General features: G+C 35.4%; 1 protein-coding gene across 1 annotated transcript in view; it reads right to left on the reverse strand.

The window, feature by feature from the left end:
* Positions 1 to 345: 345 nt before the first annotated feature.
* Positions 346 to 16,137, reverse strand: part of LOC149472911 (pendrin-like) — an 87,714-nt gene continuing 71,922 nt past the window's right edge. Inside the window, exons 17-20 of the mRNA XM_089685164.1 lie at positions 4,866 to 4,920; positions 3,728 to 3,870; positions 1,594 to 1,683; positions 346 to 455 (exon numbers count right to left, since the gene is read on the reverse strand). Of these exons, the coding sequence (XP_089541290.1) occupies positions 396 to 455; positions 1,594 to 1,683; positions 3,728 to 3,870; positions 4,866 to 4,920 (348 nt within the window). The 3' untranslated portion in view covers positions 346 to 395. The remainder of the gene's footprint in view (positions 456 to 1,593; positions 1,684 to 3,727; positions 3,871 to 4,865; positions 4,921 to 16,137) is intronic.

The raw sequence follows: 16,137 nt of genomic DNA on the forward strand, positions 1-16,137 counted from the left end.
CACACTTTGGTCAAGACCACAAATTAAAAAAATGATGTACTGACTATGCCAAGGCTGCTTCTTAGTCCCACTCCAGCTACTCCTAAGCTAAAACTAACTAAGCCCAAATCAGTAGCCAGGAGAATTCTACAAAAAAACCTGAGGTTTGTGGTGTGTTGCCTGTAGATTGTTTTTATATATATTTCCTGAGATGTATGACCAAAAAAATGTATTTTCCCTGGTTTCATAAGAACTTTTTGCACATGCCTTTTAAATTGATCTATTCCAGATTCTATAACAGTAGCATACATTTCCATAACCCACACTGTGTGGATTTTCATTGCTATATGACTGATTACTGCATATTGGTCTGTATTTTTAGATTGCAAAATCTTCTTAGATTGCAAAATCTTCTTTTAGCGTCTATTGCTGGGGTATAAATTGGAGAGATTGCAGCCATTGGAGTCTTCATGTTTCTGTTTTGTAAAAAAAAAATATATATATATAATATTCAGTCATACAATAAAAATAATGTTATCCAATAAGGTAGTGCAAAGAACAATAACTGCAAATAACAATTACTGCATTAGAACCACTGGCAGTGGTGGTCAATCACTCAACAATGCATGTTCACACTCAAACAAATTGCTGGAAGACTGGCAGATAACTCCATGTCTACTGTGATATAGGGTTGCTTAGCTCTTGTGGTAGATGCATTTTGTACAGTGAGCCCACAGCAGACAGGGACTATACTTAAGGGGCTGGTAGCCCACTTTTATTAAAAGGAAACAGAAAAGTAAAGTCTTTACAACATAGGGCTTCCTACGCAGGGGGTTTCAGCTTCACGCAAAACAAAAATGCAATACCGTTCTGCACGGGCCCACTCCTGGCCTCCAAATATGGTTCTCCAGCCCCTAGGGAGAGTTTTTCCTGATACCACAGGCGCTCTTATCCCTCTGAGACTCAGATTCCTCTGGCCCCCTGGACTCTCTCCCAGTTGCCTCAGCTCTAGTCTCCCAGACTTTCTTAGCTGGCCCAACTCTCTTGGTCCAATGGTCTGGAACCTCCCTCACATGGAGTGCTGTCTCAAGGATATATCCTTGGTCTCCAGACAGGAGCACACCTCCCTCCTGGCTGCAGCAACTGCAACAACTCCAACTCTACCTGCTACTGTAGTAACACCTCATCAAGCTTATATCACCCCTGGACATCTCTGAACTCACACAGGCTGCCAGCATTTAGCAAATCTAGACACCAGATTAAAGATTCCATCCCGCAGCCCGCCCAATACTCTTTAGAACCTTCCAGATCCAAGCTCTGATACAGAACTACCAAATCCGGAGAAAGCACAGAACACCACTTTCTCCATTCACAGCCAACCTGCCAGAGCTTCTCAAACTGCTGCTTTGAGAATCCCAGATCACTTTTATGCCATTTACATAGTGGCAGGGTCTCACACTGTCACACCATCATTCTGGGGATGATATTTGCCCTTCTAAGGCCACACTAGCTTTATTTTGTTAAAACATGAGAATATTGTTATTCTGATAAATTATGCTCTCCAGTAGCGTGTTTCAAGCTAGCTAGTGAAATAAGGATTAATGAAAAGATTGCCTCTTCCTGAAGATTTAGCTTGATCTGTGCTGTCTTGTACCCTGTCATTTCTTTCATTTCTAGCTGGTCAGAGTCCTGCATGCATGATGTCTAGCAAATGGAAAAAGAAAATGTTATCAATTATTTTTTTTTTTACAGGTGCGATACAAAACTTGCATACATCTTAGCTACACGATCTCAGCTATTGGCAATTTTAAGCAACCCCTATAAAATTATTTTGGTGTTTAGAAGATTCAGGAACCCCCCTCTAACTGTGAAGCATGTTTTACTTCACTTCACCTCACTCTTAATTCATTCATTCACATTACATTCTATTTACAATAGACTGCACATAATGCTATATATCAGGGGTGTCAAACTGGCAGCCCTCCAGCTGTTGCGAAACTACAAGTCCCACCATGCCTCTGCCTTTGGGAGTCATGCTTGTAACTGTCAATCTTGCAATGCCTCATGGGACTTGTAGTTTGGCAACAGCTGGAGGGCCACCAGTCTGACACCCGTGCTATACATCATGCTTACAATTCATTTCAATCATTCTTAACATTTTATCTAAAAAATGCACACAGCATTATTTTAGTCACCGTACCAACACTAAGGCTGGAATGCAGTCAACATCAGTAGAACGAGAACTTTTTTATATGCAAGAAGTGAACATAAAAGAGGGATGTTGCTGTGGGTGCGAAAATGTGTGTGTCTATAGGCTTTTGTTAAGGAAATCTGGCTTCAACACATAAACACTAACAGCCTCAATCAATAAAAGCATATCTAAAGACAAAACCCCTGTCTGTGTCCTATTTGGGAGAGTTCCTTCACTTCCTCCCCCTACAAGCATACAAGGAAATGATAGGTACGTTAGCACACTTTTTTTTATGAGAATATATAAAACAGAGATATTTAAGCCATTAGCCAAAATATTCTGGGCTGCTGGCAGATCCTTCTCTTTTGGCCTGTACCTATTTGGTAGTATGCTGTTCTGTTTCTTATCAATCCATTACTTTGCTGCACACTAAGGTCCATGTAAGCCTGGAAACACTAACAACACTTCTCCTACAGCAGAATCCCTGAAAGTAATCACTGCTATGAGAAAGGCCACTTAGGCTGATATTTCAATAAAATATGTTATGGGGCACTTACAAAGTGCTGGCACGCTTTATTTTTTCATATGTGTGATCCCACATATAGGGCTTTAACTGGGGGGCTTAAATTATAACTAAGGCATTTTTTTTTTAGTTTTGGATAGAGTGGAGATGGATTAGAACACCTGTCAGGTTTTTATTGCTGTCTGCGCCCAGACTCACACTCTCTATTTGCCCTGTTTACCATTATCATTGAAAGCAAAAGTAAAGCAAAGCCCACATTTTGGGTTGTCCCCAAAAAAGTAATAGAAATCTTCCATTGGGGACACTAGTTCTGGTGATCTGGGGGCCCCCAAGGGATTCCTTTAATTTGTAGGGATTTCCTTACATTTCCTGTTTTGGCTATGGGACAGGAAATGATGGTAAATCTCCCCAATGGGACACAGATGCAAAAAAAAAATGACAAGGGCTATAATCCTCTATCCAAAATGAAAAAAAGTTTAGTCTATAGTTCTACTTTAATTGGAGGTAGAGCAGGGTTATCTAATGTTACTGAACCATTGAAATCAAACTTTCAGCATCACTTGTGAAAGTTGGTCTGCCCTTCCTCAAACCACTCCAAAGGATAATGTAAGAAGTATTTCAGCACTTCTGTTGCTGGGGAGAAGAACCCAGCACCAGAATCACCCACCAGACATAGGACACCCTTTGTTCTCTACACCTGGCTAGTCTCTTTTGTACTGTATATTCTCACACTCAAGCAGAAAGTCAAAATAGGATTCCTGAATTATGATGCAGGGAAAGGTGGAGGTGGTTATACAAAGAAACAAAGATATATTCAGATGTGTGTGTGTGTTCTCATTATTAATCACTCCTAATCTAAGAAAAGATATTTACTTTGCAGAAAAAGCAAAAGTAAAGTCAATGTAATCTGCTATGCTGTACAAAAATTAAAAATGTATGACCGTTAAATTCAAAATTCTCCTACTCTAAAATGATGTTCATTTCAAATAAACACACAATCATGTGTACAGAATAATTGGAAAATGTTATCATACCATATCTAGTAGAACATTACTACAAGGACGCTTCTTCTGCTTCTGTATGTGTAGAACAGCATCATGAATTGTCAGGAAACAAATGCCAGGTTTTATAGTGTCTTGGAAGAAACCACATGATTCCAGTTGTCCAAACACTTTGTCTGCACAGGGTAAAATGTGTCACATTAAACAAAAAGCCTATTCCATTCACATTATTTATGTCAGTCATTCTTATCCAGGGTTCTGTGAAACACTAGGGTTCCTCCAGAGGTTGCTAGGGGGTCCTTGAGCTGTGGCTGATTGACCTCCACTTTGTGCATAGCTCCAGGGCCAATGCCACTTTGCAGAGCCAGCGGCATGACATCAATGATCTTTTTAAAGGTTTGTAAATATGGCATTCTAACCACTACTGTAAGGAGGTCATTTTTTCCACTGACCACCAATGAGCTGCTCATAGCTGGGATTCCCCAAGATCTGAAAACTATTTCAAGGGTTCTTCTGGAAACAAGAGGGTAAGGAATGCTGGGCTTTTTTGCTTTCTTCAGTAAAAATGTAGTTGCAAAGTACATACAGTTATGTATAGTCATACAGGCAATATAACAAAAGAGACAGTTATTCAAAGAGATTTTCTTGTCTTTCATCTTTTTTTGTTTCACAGATATTCCTCTGTTTTGTACAGGATTAGCAATATGTGTATTTTCATATATACAGAAGAACTGTTTATTTTATGTATACAGTATATTATTTCCCCTAATTATCCTGAACATTTTTTGTTACCACAGGGCACAGATGTCTGCACATCAGGTCCATTTTCCAAAAGAGTTGCCCCAGTCTCCCAAACCCAGAGCACTGTGGTATACAAATATCAACCCCATTTATGGATAATAATCTTCCCTACTTCTCAAAGTTCGCTAGCCACACCATTGTCTGGTTAAATCACCCATCACAGTGATAGGCTAGTAGGGTAACATACGCATTTAGATATAATTCCTAAATATACCAGTTAATAAATAAGAAGAAAACAGAAAACTAAGAAGAAAACAGTAAAAGAAAAGGTAAAAGGCATGGCAGAGAAAACTAGGATGGAGAAAGAGAAAAATATACAGTATATTTAGACACTGAATTTACACTAAGAAGCAAGCAACAGTCAACTTACCATCACATCCTGCAATATATACCTCTACATCAATCCTCTGGAATTCTTTATATATCTAAAACACAGGAGGAATCTCAATGGAATAATGCTTATTTAACAAAAACGTGCAAAACACAACTGTTGTATTAGTAGTAACAAAGTATATGTACAGTATGCAAGAAATATTATTCATTGTTACTGATTCAGATGAATCAGTAACAATTATTATTTTCTACTTATATTATTATACAATGAGTTGATATTTTTGAAACAAAATACTAGGAGGAATTATGAAATGAATATTGTTGTATTTATATTTATATCCTGAAAGGGATTCAAGCAAAACATGTTCTTAAAGGAGAGTTATGGGAATCAAGAAAAGGAAACCTTCATACTCACCCTATGCTGCAGCATTGCTGTGCTGCTTCAGCTATCCCATGTCGGCTCTAAGACTGAGAACTGAGCAATCAAATGACCACTGATCGCTCAGCTCTTGGACTTCTCAGAGAGCAAACTGTTGGCGCTCGATAAATCCTGTATAATAAAAAAAATGGCCTAAAAAAGCTTTGGCCATACTTCTCTTTTAATCTCCCTGGCGATATGATTATTTCAGATTTTTGGTGCTGAAAGCGGTACCATTATTTTGCATGGAAATTTGGCATTTTATATTGTAGGCCTGTAATTCTTAGGAATAACTCACTGAAATCTGTCCGAACAAGAGTCTAGTAAACATCCCAGGTAGGATAAAACTTGAAACACGAAATCATAAATTATAATTTAATAAATAATCATAAAAAATAATAATATAATAGTAATAAATTTAATTCAAAATATAATCAAACCAAAAACACAGAAATTTGAAATATAGCGCCAAGTTCGCACATCACTGAGCAAAGTCGGAAAATCGTTTTCAGTGTCTGATGATGAATTTCTCCACGAATCATTATCACTCAATTTTGCAAGTAGTTCTAATTTACTATCGCTGTTCTCTAGCTGGTCTAAAACCGCTTTTGACCTAAAGGGACGCTGTAAAATATCGTATTGTCTCGATATTTTATTAACTTGTGTTGATGAGAAATATTCAGATAGAAAGTCCTTCCACTTTTTGCAAAAACTCAAAAAGATGATTTAATAATAATGTTGCATAAAATTAGAAATACAATATTGGAATACAGAATGTTTAAATAAAGTCCAAAAAGTATAGTTAAGTTCTTAATAATAAAATTGTATGTAATTGTGTGTGTATAATATGAATCTGTGTGTGTATGAACAAGCAGCTCCCTTCGCCTTGCTCTGAAAAGAAAGTGTGCTTAAAAAGTCTTTGTTCTGCTCTTAAAAGAGCAATCCAGCCCCCACCTTTTCCTAAAAATGGGCTGGTATACTTGTAGTCCCACAAAGATAATTGGAAACAGATGTGTATATATAACAAACGTCCAGTCTACTTCTCCTAAAGTCTGAGCGTAACCTAAGAAGGCCTAGACATTCCATCAATCAGAGTAAATTAGATGTATTACACACACACACATATATATATATATATATATATATATTTTCCTAAAAATAATCTTAACAAGAGTTATCTCATATATAAATATCGCAATCAAGAAATATTACAGTACAAACCTAGCATGTATGAAATATATTTTTACAATTCTCTAGTTAGTGAAACAATCTCTTACATAGATGGGGGAGGATGGATAGACCAATTGCTACCACATGTGTGGCTTGAATGTAAAGAAAACCCAAGATATATGTTCATATGTATATTCACAGACTATGAAGTCTAATTACTTGCTTTTCCCAATCTAGAACAAATATAAATAAAATAACTCAATTATTCTATTAAGATCCAACTCATTCATACTTATGTTAGTACTGTTAATAAGAAGATATTAGATATTAGGTTAAGGAAAGCTTCTAACATTTCCCTCTCAAAATGATCGATTTTATCGAATCTTAATCATTTTCCTTATCTTAATCCATTTATACACATTCTCGTCACTTTCGTATCCATTCATGCGTTTTTGGATCTTAAGATAATTGATCTGAACATATCTTTAATTTGATTCTATAATGGGAAAACAAATTCTTTGATAAACCTTTTGTTATGTATCACATAAAAATATTTTTACCCTTATTATTTTCCTTTTACCAAATAATTCCTCCCCTTAATAAATGTATAACTGTAACATTATAGTACAATACTTTAAAATATGTCACTTAAAAAATAGATGTTTCGTATTTTCCCTCCAAAATGTGTGTAGCACACAGTTCTATAATCCACTACATCTTTTCAAAATACCTTATTAACATTTAAACATAACATATGTTCTCTAGCTTCAATTCATACATGTATATCAAATTATTTTTTATTTTTTTTTAAAAACATACATATAACAATGTAAAGCTTGCCTAAGTTTTTCTATATGTACCTTAGAAAAACTTATCTCTAGCTTAATTAACAACAGATGTTCTAACTAAGTAGAGTGACTCTGTTGTAACAAAAGTTTAACCCTTTCACTTCTGAAAATACATAGTGTGTGATTGCAAATGTTCATGTGAAAACTGATCTCATCTTGATATGGTAAACATTAGAGATGAGCGAATCGAACCTGGCGAAGTGGAATTCGTTTCGAATATCAGGAAAAATTAGATTCGCATCGAATCCGAATTTTAGCAAACTTCGGGTGCACGAATCGAATTTTTCCAGTTCAGCCGGCAAAAGTGTCACTGCAGAGAGCTCCGCTATTTCTGACAGTTCTGACAGTTCATTTACAGCGGTTGAAACATTGTATCTATTTGTTTCCATTTAGGATACAGATGTTTTTATTCGGAAATAAATAGATACAATGTTTCAACCGCTGTAAATGTGAAGGAACTGTCAGAGAACTGTCAGAAATAGCGGAGCTCTCTGCAGATACACTTTTTGCTGTACTGGAATACTTCTTCTTTTCATTCTTCTTCTTCTTCTTCTTTTCATTCTTCTTCTTCTTCTTTTCATTCTTCTTTTCATTCTTCTTCTTCTTCTTTTCATTCTTCTTTTCATTCTTCTTCTTTTCATTCTTCTTCTTCTTCTTTTCATTCTTCTTCTTCTTTTCATTCTTATTCTTCTTCTTTTCATTCTTCTTTTCATTCTTCTTCTTCTTCTTTTCATTCTTCTTCTTCTTCTTTTCATTCTTCTTTTCATTCTTCTTCTTCTTTTCATTCTTCTTCTTCTTCTTTTCATTCTTCTTTTCATTCTTCTTCTTTTCATCCTTCTTTTCATTCTTCTTCTTCTTCTTTTCATTCTTCTTCTTCTTTTCATTCCTCTTCTTCTTTTCATTCTTCTTCTTCTTCTTTTCATTCTTCTTTTCATTCTTCTTCTTCTTCTTTTCATTCTTCTTCTTTTCATTCTTCTTCTTCTTCTTTTCATTCTTCTTTTCATTCTTCTTCTTTTCATTCGTCTTCTTCTTTTCATTCTTCTTTTCATTCTTCTTCTTCTTCTTTTCATTCTTCTTCTTCTTCTTTTCATTCTTCTTTTCATTCTTCTTCTTCTTCTTTTCATTCTTCTTTTCATTCTTCTTCTTCTTCTTTTCATTCTTCTTCTTCTTCTTTTCAATCTTCTTTTCATTCTTCTCATTCTTCTTTTCATTCTTCTTTTCATTCTTCTCATTCTTCTTTTCATTCTTCTTTTCATTCTTCTTCTCATTCTTCTTTTCATTCTTCTTCTTCTTTTCATTCTTCTTCTTCTTCTTTTCATTCTTCTTTTCATTCTTCTCATTCTTCTTTTCATTCTTCTTCTCATTCTTCTTTTCATTCTTCTTCTTCTTCTTTTCATTCTTCTTCTTTTCATTCTTCTTCTTTTCATTCTTCTTTTCATTCTTCTTCTTCTTCTTTTCATTCTTCTTCTTCTTCTTTTCATTCTTCTTTTCATTCTTCTTCTTCTTCTTTTCATTCTTCTTCTTCTTCTTTTCATTCTTCTTTTCATTCTTCTTCCTATTCTTCTTTTCATTCTTCTTCTTCTTTTCATTCTTCTTTTCATTCTTCTCATTCTTCTTTTCATTCTTCTTTTCATTCTTCTTCTCATTCTTCTTTTCATTCTTCTTCTTCTTCTTTTCATTCTTCTTCTTCTTCTTTTCATTCTTCTTTTCATTCTTCTTCTTCTTTTCATTCTTCTTCTTCTTCTTTTCATTCTTCTTTTCATTCTTCTTCTTCTTCTTCTTCTTCTTCTTCGTCGTGCCCCGTGACTGCCCAAATGAGTAAAGTGTGCGGTGATTCTAAGATTGACGGCACTCATCTGCATGTCATACTGACTGACAGTATTATTTCTCTTCCCCAGCAGACTCCAAGGGCATTTAAATTAAAGGTACAGTGTTCTGCACTAATATAAAGGCTCTCTGAAGCCTAGAAACCCTTTTAATAAGTTAAATTCGCGGCGAATAAATTCGCATCGAATCTAATTTCTCCCGCAAATTCGGCGAATCAGCCGAATCGAATTTTTGAATAATTCGCTCATCTCTAGTAAACATATCATGTCAAAATAAAATGTACACACAAAAAAACCAATATATCTGATGAATGAATTATTTCATCAGTAGTCAAAAGTCAATTGTTTTATAAGTTCTTCCTCTATGAGATGCTTTGAGATGTCTTGTCTTCTTCTAGCGCTCTGTAAAGTTAAAATAACTTTATTGAACATAAAAAAAACAACAAAAACTATGATGAATGAAATTCTTGTTGCAAAGCTTCTTCCAGAATAAATTTCTTTCTTGGAAAATGTATTATCATCTGAAAGGTTTAGAAATATTTGAACTTTCTTCCTTTAACAGTTACTCTTAGGTCATTTCCTGTAACAGAAATGCAGTATCATTATTTTGGCATTGATAATTTTACATTGATTAATCCTCTTACATTTATCTGTTAACATTACATATCATAATCACAAACATTTCTAGTCATGACATGGAAGACATATTTTCATTATAACATTTCTTATTGACTTGTAGTGTTCTATTTTAGAATGCGGGCACTTCCGCCTAACAGTACTAGGGTCGCTGATTCAAATCCCAACCATGGCATCACCTGCCTGGAGTTTGTATGTTCTCCCTGTGCTTGCGTGGGTTTCCTCCGGGTACTCCGGTTTCCTCCCACACTCCAAAGTCATGTTGGTAGGAGAATTGGCTCCTATCTAAATTGGCCTTAGTATGTGTATGTATGACTGTGAGTTAGGGACCTTAGATTATACACCTCTTGAGGGTTAGGGACTTATGTGAATGTACTATATATGTAAAAAGCACTACGTAAATTGACGACGCTATATATGTACCAGAAATAAACAAAAATAAATATAACAGGACGCTACATCTCCATTATTAGTCATGAATCAAAACCTTGGTTTCAAAACCAAAGAAAGGTTTTGTATCAACCCAGAGATGACAAAGGATCATGCCTTTGATCTTATCTCTATAAAATTGGAAAAATGCGTAACTGTTTTCTGTGTTGGCTCACTTCTTGTAGTGTAAGACTGATCTGCAGTAATACGTACTGGTTTCAAACTTTTCTCAGTTCCTATGTTGAAAACATGAGGTACAAACTTCTCACCTACAGCTGTACAAACATGTGTTGGTATGTTTTCCTGAAAATGTCTTTTTGTTACATCTATCTGAATGTGTTTGGAAGACAGTGTTTTGTACCATATAGGATAATTTTCACGATAATTTTCTGTTGAACCATCTTCCTTTAGGAGTTTCAGTGATGAATCAGGTGTCTGTAATATGATATTACTAGACCTCACAATGCTTTCAGTTACCTTGACTGCAAAGAAAACACTTAACAATTTTTTCATATGTGCATCAAAGTTTTTCTCCATATTTGTCAAAGTTCTTGAGAAGAAACCTATTATTTTCTGATTACCTTCTTTTAATTGTGACAAAGTTGCTGAGATTGCATTATTGGAAACACTGGTTTCTAAAACAAAAGGAATTTTACTACAAAACTCAACAGTATTTAATGTAGTAGCATTCTGCAAATCCCATTTCAATAGTTCAAAAGCTTCTTTCTCAGTTTGATCCCATTGGTCAAACACACCATCTTTTTGTCTAAAACGATCAAATAATGATCTAGACTTCTCTGCAAAATTGGGTATAAAATCTTTACAATGATTTACTTCGCTCAAAAACTGATGCAAAGCCTTGCGATTTGTTGGAATTGGATAAGCAGAAATAGTTCTAACTTTTTCTTGCAACAACTGTCTCTGTCCATGACTAATTTGCATATGAAGGAATTCCACCTGTCTTTTCATCAACTGAACTTTCTCTGTATTCAATTTCAATCCTGCTGTTTGTAACAACGTAAATATTTCAGACAAAAGAGTGATATGTTCAGTTATATTTTGTGTAGACAAGAGAAGCTTGTCTACATGCTGGACAATACATTCTGGCCTAGAGAATTTAGATAATATTTTTCCCAAATACTCATGAACAATTCCATCACTTAAATCTAAGCCTGGGGCTAATCTTGTGAATGTATACGTTTCTTTGTTGAAGCTAAAGGCAAGTTTATATTGACAACTCTTAGCTAAGGGTACTGACAAATGGCTATTGGCGATTTCAAGTACTGAGAATATTTTGGCCTTGGCATCCAGATGTGACATTATGTTACAATCAGGAACAATAGATTTGTTATTTGTGATGCATTTGTTCAATGTCCTGAAATCAACTGATAAAGAATATGAATTATCAGCTTTGATAGGCCAAATACAATTATTCACCACTGATTGTACTTTCTTTAAAATTCCTTGCTGTAAAAACTCATCTACAATGGAAGAGATTGGATTAATTGATTCTAATGGCAATTTGTATTGAGGTTGAGGCTTAGGGTCTCTACCTTCTATGTCAACTTCAAAATCTGTAAACAAACCTACATCATGTTTGCTTTGACTCCAAAGATCTTTATGTGATCTAACCAATTGTTCCAATTCAAGATTGGTTCCTGTATGTGGCCATTTATGATCTGAAGACATGTCAGCAGTTGCTGTACAAATACTTCCAACATTACAGTACATGGAAGAATCAATTAATGTTGATTTGGGCCTTCCACTTTCATCCAATAAAATTGGAGCAACATATTCCAACGGTAAGGAAGAAGAATCTCGATTTGATCCTGATTTAAATTTCGGCAATGGCAGTAAACCATTCCTATTAATGACAACAGCACTGTTTACCATATTGTTTAAGCTGTTGTTAACTCTCAGTGAACTGATCTTGTTAACTTCTGAGGCATAAGGCAACTCAGACAGACTATTGTTGGAACATGGAGGAGCAGATTGTTCAGAAATTATATTTTGGTCTTCTAATTCCAAAGCTTTTCTTTGTAAATCTAATTTATAATGAATACAATCTCTTTTCAAATGACCAAATCGTTTACAATAGAAACAAATAGTATTTCCTGTCTGCTCTGAGACTCTCGTCCTGCCTGTGACGTATTCATCATCATAACTGGGTGTGGCTAAGCACATGGTCTCTCTCTGTTCTCCATTTTGAACAATTAAACTTTCCTTCTTCTGATTGTTTAATGTAAGTTGTCTCCTAACTGTATCAATAACTTTGGCTGCGTGATCTAAATCATTTTTTCCAGTAGCAATAATAAAAGATGCTGGATCAAGATACTTGAATTTTTTAACAAAAGCATTTACCATAGAAGGAGTCTCACTGTCTAAATTAAATATCATTTTGTATACTTTCGAAAATTTATTTTTAAAATCAAAAGGATCATCATTAATCGTAGCTCTTAAGGAGTCTAAGATTTCCAAAGAAGGAGTTTCCTCTCCAGTAGTAAATATCAATAATTGACGTAGTCGGTCTGATGCATTGCTATGCATTTCCTCATCATCCTCAATATATGGCGTTTTGATTAATCTACGTGCCATAACGCTGGGGAGCCATAAACAGAATAGAAAATTTCTTTGCTCCTGATTTAGACAAAAATTATTACAAAAATTTTCATAAACTTCCATGTTATGGAAAGCATCAGCTTCCATATCATAGGCTGGCATATCCTTCAAAATTTTCATGAGCTGATCAAGGATTTTAAGATTAAGTTTTGCAGCTTTATCCCTTAATTTTCTCTTAAACATTTCTTCCTGATCTATAGGGTCTCCTTCTATAGACTGGATCTCTGGTACAAAAGATTTTTGTTTCTCTGCCTTAGTATTCACACAAATTATTTTTACATCATTCTGCAGGTCAGATAACTGAATGTCTTTTGTTTGAATTACACTTTGCAGATCATCAATTTGCTCAGTCAAAGTCTGGCAATTAGCACATACACTGCTCTGATCTTGCTTCATTACACAAGCAGCAGTCTTAGGAACATCAAAAATCATGGCGTTAAAAACATTAACTAACTTCATTACATTTCTAACTTGTTTGCTCAGTTTCTTAAAGGAAAACTTAGATTTTTCTATCTTAATATTAGCCTGTAAGCATTCATTATACATGTACCGCCAAAGTTCATCATCTTTAACAAATGTAGACAGATTCTTGAATTCTAACTTACTCTCTCTAGATAATTCATCAATAAAATCCATTACTTACCAATTAAGAAGGTCTTTCTTTACATAACGCGTCTTTTCTCTCTTGGCGGGAAATGATATCACCAAGGAACAGCGTTTCATGCAATTGCGCAAAATTCTCACCAATTCTGCTTTTAGGTTCTCGATTATGCCGACGATTCATCTGTGGCAGACTTTTACTTCTCCTGAAAGCTTGATTTCATATTTTGCTGAGTTTGCAAACATCTTTCCTCTCATCAAGGTGAAAGAGAAAAAAGTCAAAAATAAGCGATTGTCGGAAACGAATCGAACTGGAGGCTCGCCACTGTAAAATATCGTATTGTCTCGATATTTTATTAACTTGTGTTGATGAGAAATATTCAGATAGAAAGTCCTTCCACTTTTTGCAAAAACTCAAAAAGATGATTTAATAATAATGTTGCATAAAATTAGAAATACAATATTGGAATACAGAATGTTTAAATAAAGTCCAAAAAGTATAGTTAAGTTCTTAATAATAAAATTGTATGTAATTGTGTGTGTATAATATGAATCTGTGTGTGTATGAACAAGCAGCTCCCTTCGCCTTGCTCTGAAAAGAAAGTGTGCTTAAAAAGTCTTTGTTCTGCTCTTAAAAGAGCAATCCAGCCCCCACCTTTTCCTAAAAATGGGCTGGTATACTTGTAGTCCCACAAAGATAATTGGAAACAGATGTGTATATATAACAAATGTCCAGTCTACTTCTCCTAAAGTCTGAGCGTAACCTAAGAAGGCCTAGACATTCCATCAATCAGAGTAAATTAGATGTATTACACACACACACACACACACATATATATATATATATATATATATATATATATATATATATATATATATATTCTCCTAAAAATAATCTTAACAAGAGTTATCTCATATATAAATATCGCAATCAAGAAATATTACAGTACAAACCTAGCATGTATGAAATATATTTTTACAATTCTCTAGTTAGTGAAACAATCTCTTACATAGATGGGGGAGGATGGATAGACCAATTGCTACCACATGTGTGGCTTGAATGTAAAGAAAACCCAAGATATATGTTCATATGTATATTCACAGACTATGAAGTCTAATTACTTGCTTTTCCCAATCTAGAACAAATATAAATATAATAACTCAATTATTCTATTAAGATCCAACTCATTCATACTTATGTTAGTACTGTTAATAAGAAGATATTAGATATTAGGTTAAGGAAAGCTTCTAACAGACGCTTTTTGGACGCCATGGACGTTTCTCAGTTTCCAGGCAGAAAGAACAGTACAAATGCAGGCAGGGCACAGGACAAAGCATTAGGGACAAAATGTATGTGAAATGCTTTGATACAGTAATGTTTTACTATGTGATTTTAGTGATTTTTGTGAATGTCACTTTTTGTCATTTTCAAATTTCCCGCCATTCCGTCCCCCGTACGTCCCGACACTCGCAGAGGACTGAACCCAGATGACAGATGCCGGCATCCACTGGATTACATTACGGGGACACTGCAGGAGGGACATCGCGGGAGCGCAGGACCAAGGTAAGTGACCAAGGTATCGCAGAGCAGCGCCGCATGGTAAGCCTGAGTGTAGCTCGGGGTTACCTCTTGTGGTACTGAAACTTTACCCCGAACTACACTCAGGAATACCGCCAGGGAGGTTAAGGTGCAGGTTGTCAGGAACCACAAACCAAGAAGAGACAGAAAGTGCAGTTAAAATCACACCTTTAATGAAATAGCAAATATAACACAGTTCAGGAACATAGTCAAACACTGAAGCCAGGGTTTGGATGCAAGAGCGGGTAATCAGACGAGCCAGAGTCAGAAAACCAGATATCAGCGTAGTCAGGAGCCACAAGTCAGGAACATGAATCAGAAGTCAACCAGACCAAGTTGTACACAGGAACACACTGGAGATCATAGACCACGCAAGGGCAAGGGGGAAATGAGCTAAGCTGCTAAATTAGCAAAAAGGGCTGGCTGTAGGCTGGACTAGTGAGGCAGATAATGGTATCTAGGTGAGTCACTGTGGAGACAAGTGGCTGGTAAATAACCGTCAGCTGAGCAGCTTCTGAGCACTGAAAGAGAACAGCTGCTTGTTAAGTAGCAGGAGCCCAGCCCTGACACAGGTACAGGACTAAAAGTAATGACATCAATAAAAGATATGCCTCCCTCAAATAAAATGCTTGATGGATGAATGCATTACAATGTGCACAAAGGCAGACCTAGCCAACACCCTACACAAAGTTTTTGACTGAGGACTAGGCTATCAAAAAGTACTATAAACTGTAGACTGACAGGTAAGTTCCTATAAGGTAAGTGTTTGCGTTTACTATCTGCATGGTCAGCCACATACTTTACATCATACTGCTGTTTCTGATTTATTCTGAGAGAGTTGCGAACCAATTAGAGCACTTGGAGTATGTCCAGTATCTACGACTGTGCACACTATAGTGTGTATACAATATTAGCTATATATTTGGCCACATAATACATATCCCTAACAAGTTACTGTAAGATATGTGTAGCACAAATATTACATAATAATTTCATATCCTACTAAGTTGGGAATGTTAAATGATGAGTTCTTGCATGATACAGAGTATTACATGTAAAATAGAGCCTGCACTAGAAAATATACTGAACAGCTATTTTGTTAGTGCAAACTGTTCTCCTGTATGACAAATGTCCTCTATAGTTATATAAAGTGCTAGAGTAGAATTCCATGGTATCATTAAGGC

This window comes from Staurois parvus, unplaced genomic scaffold, assembly GCF_062004578.1.
Source record: "Staurois parvus isolate SC_StPar_1 unplaced genomic scaffold, SC_StPar_1.0 ptg000019l, whole genome shotgun sequence".
NCBI lineage: Eukaryota > Metazoa > Chordata > Amphibia > Anura > Ranidae > Staurois > Staurois parvus.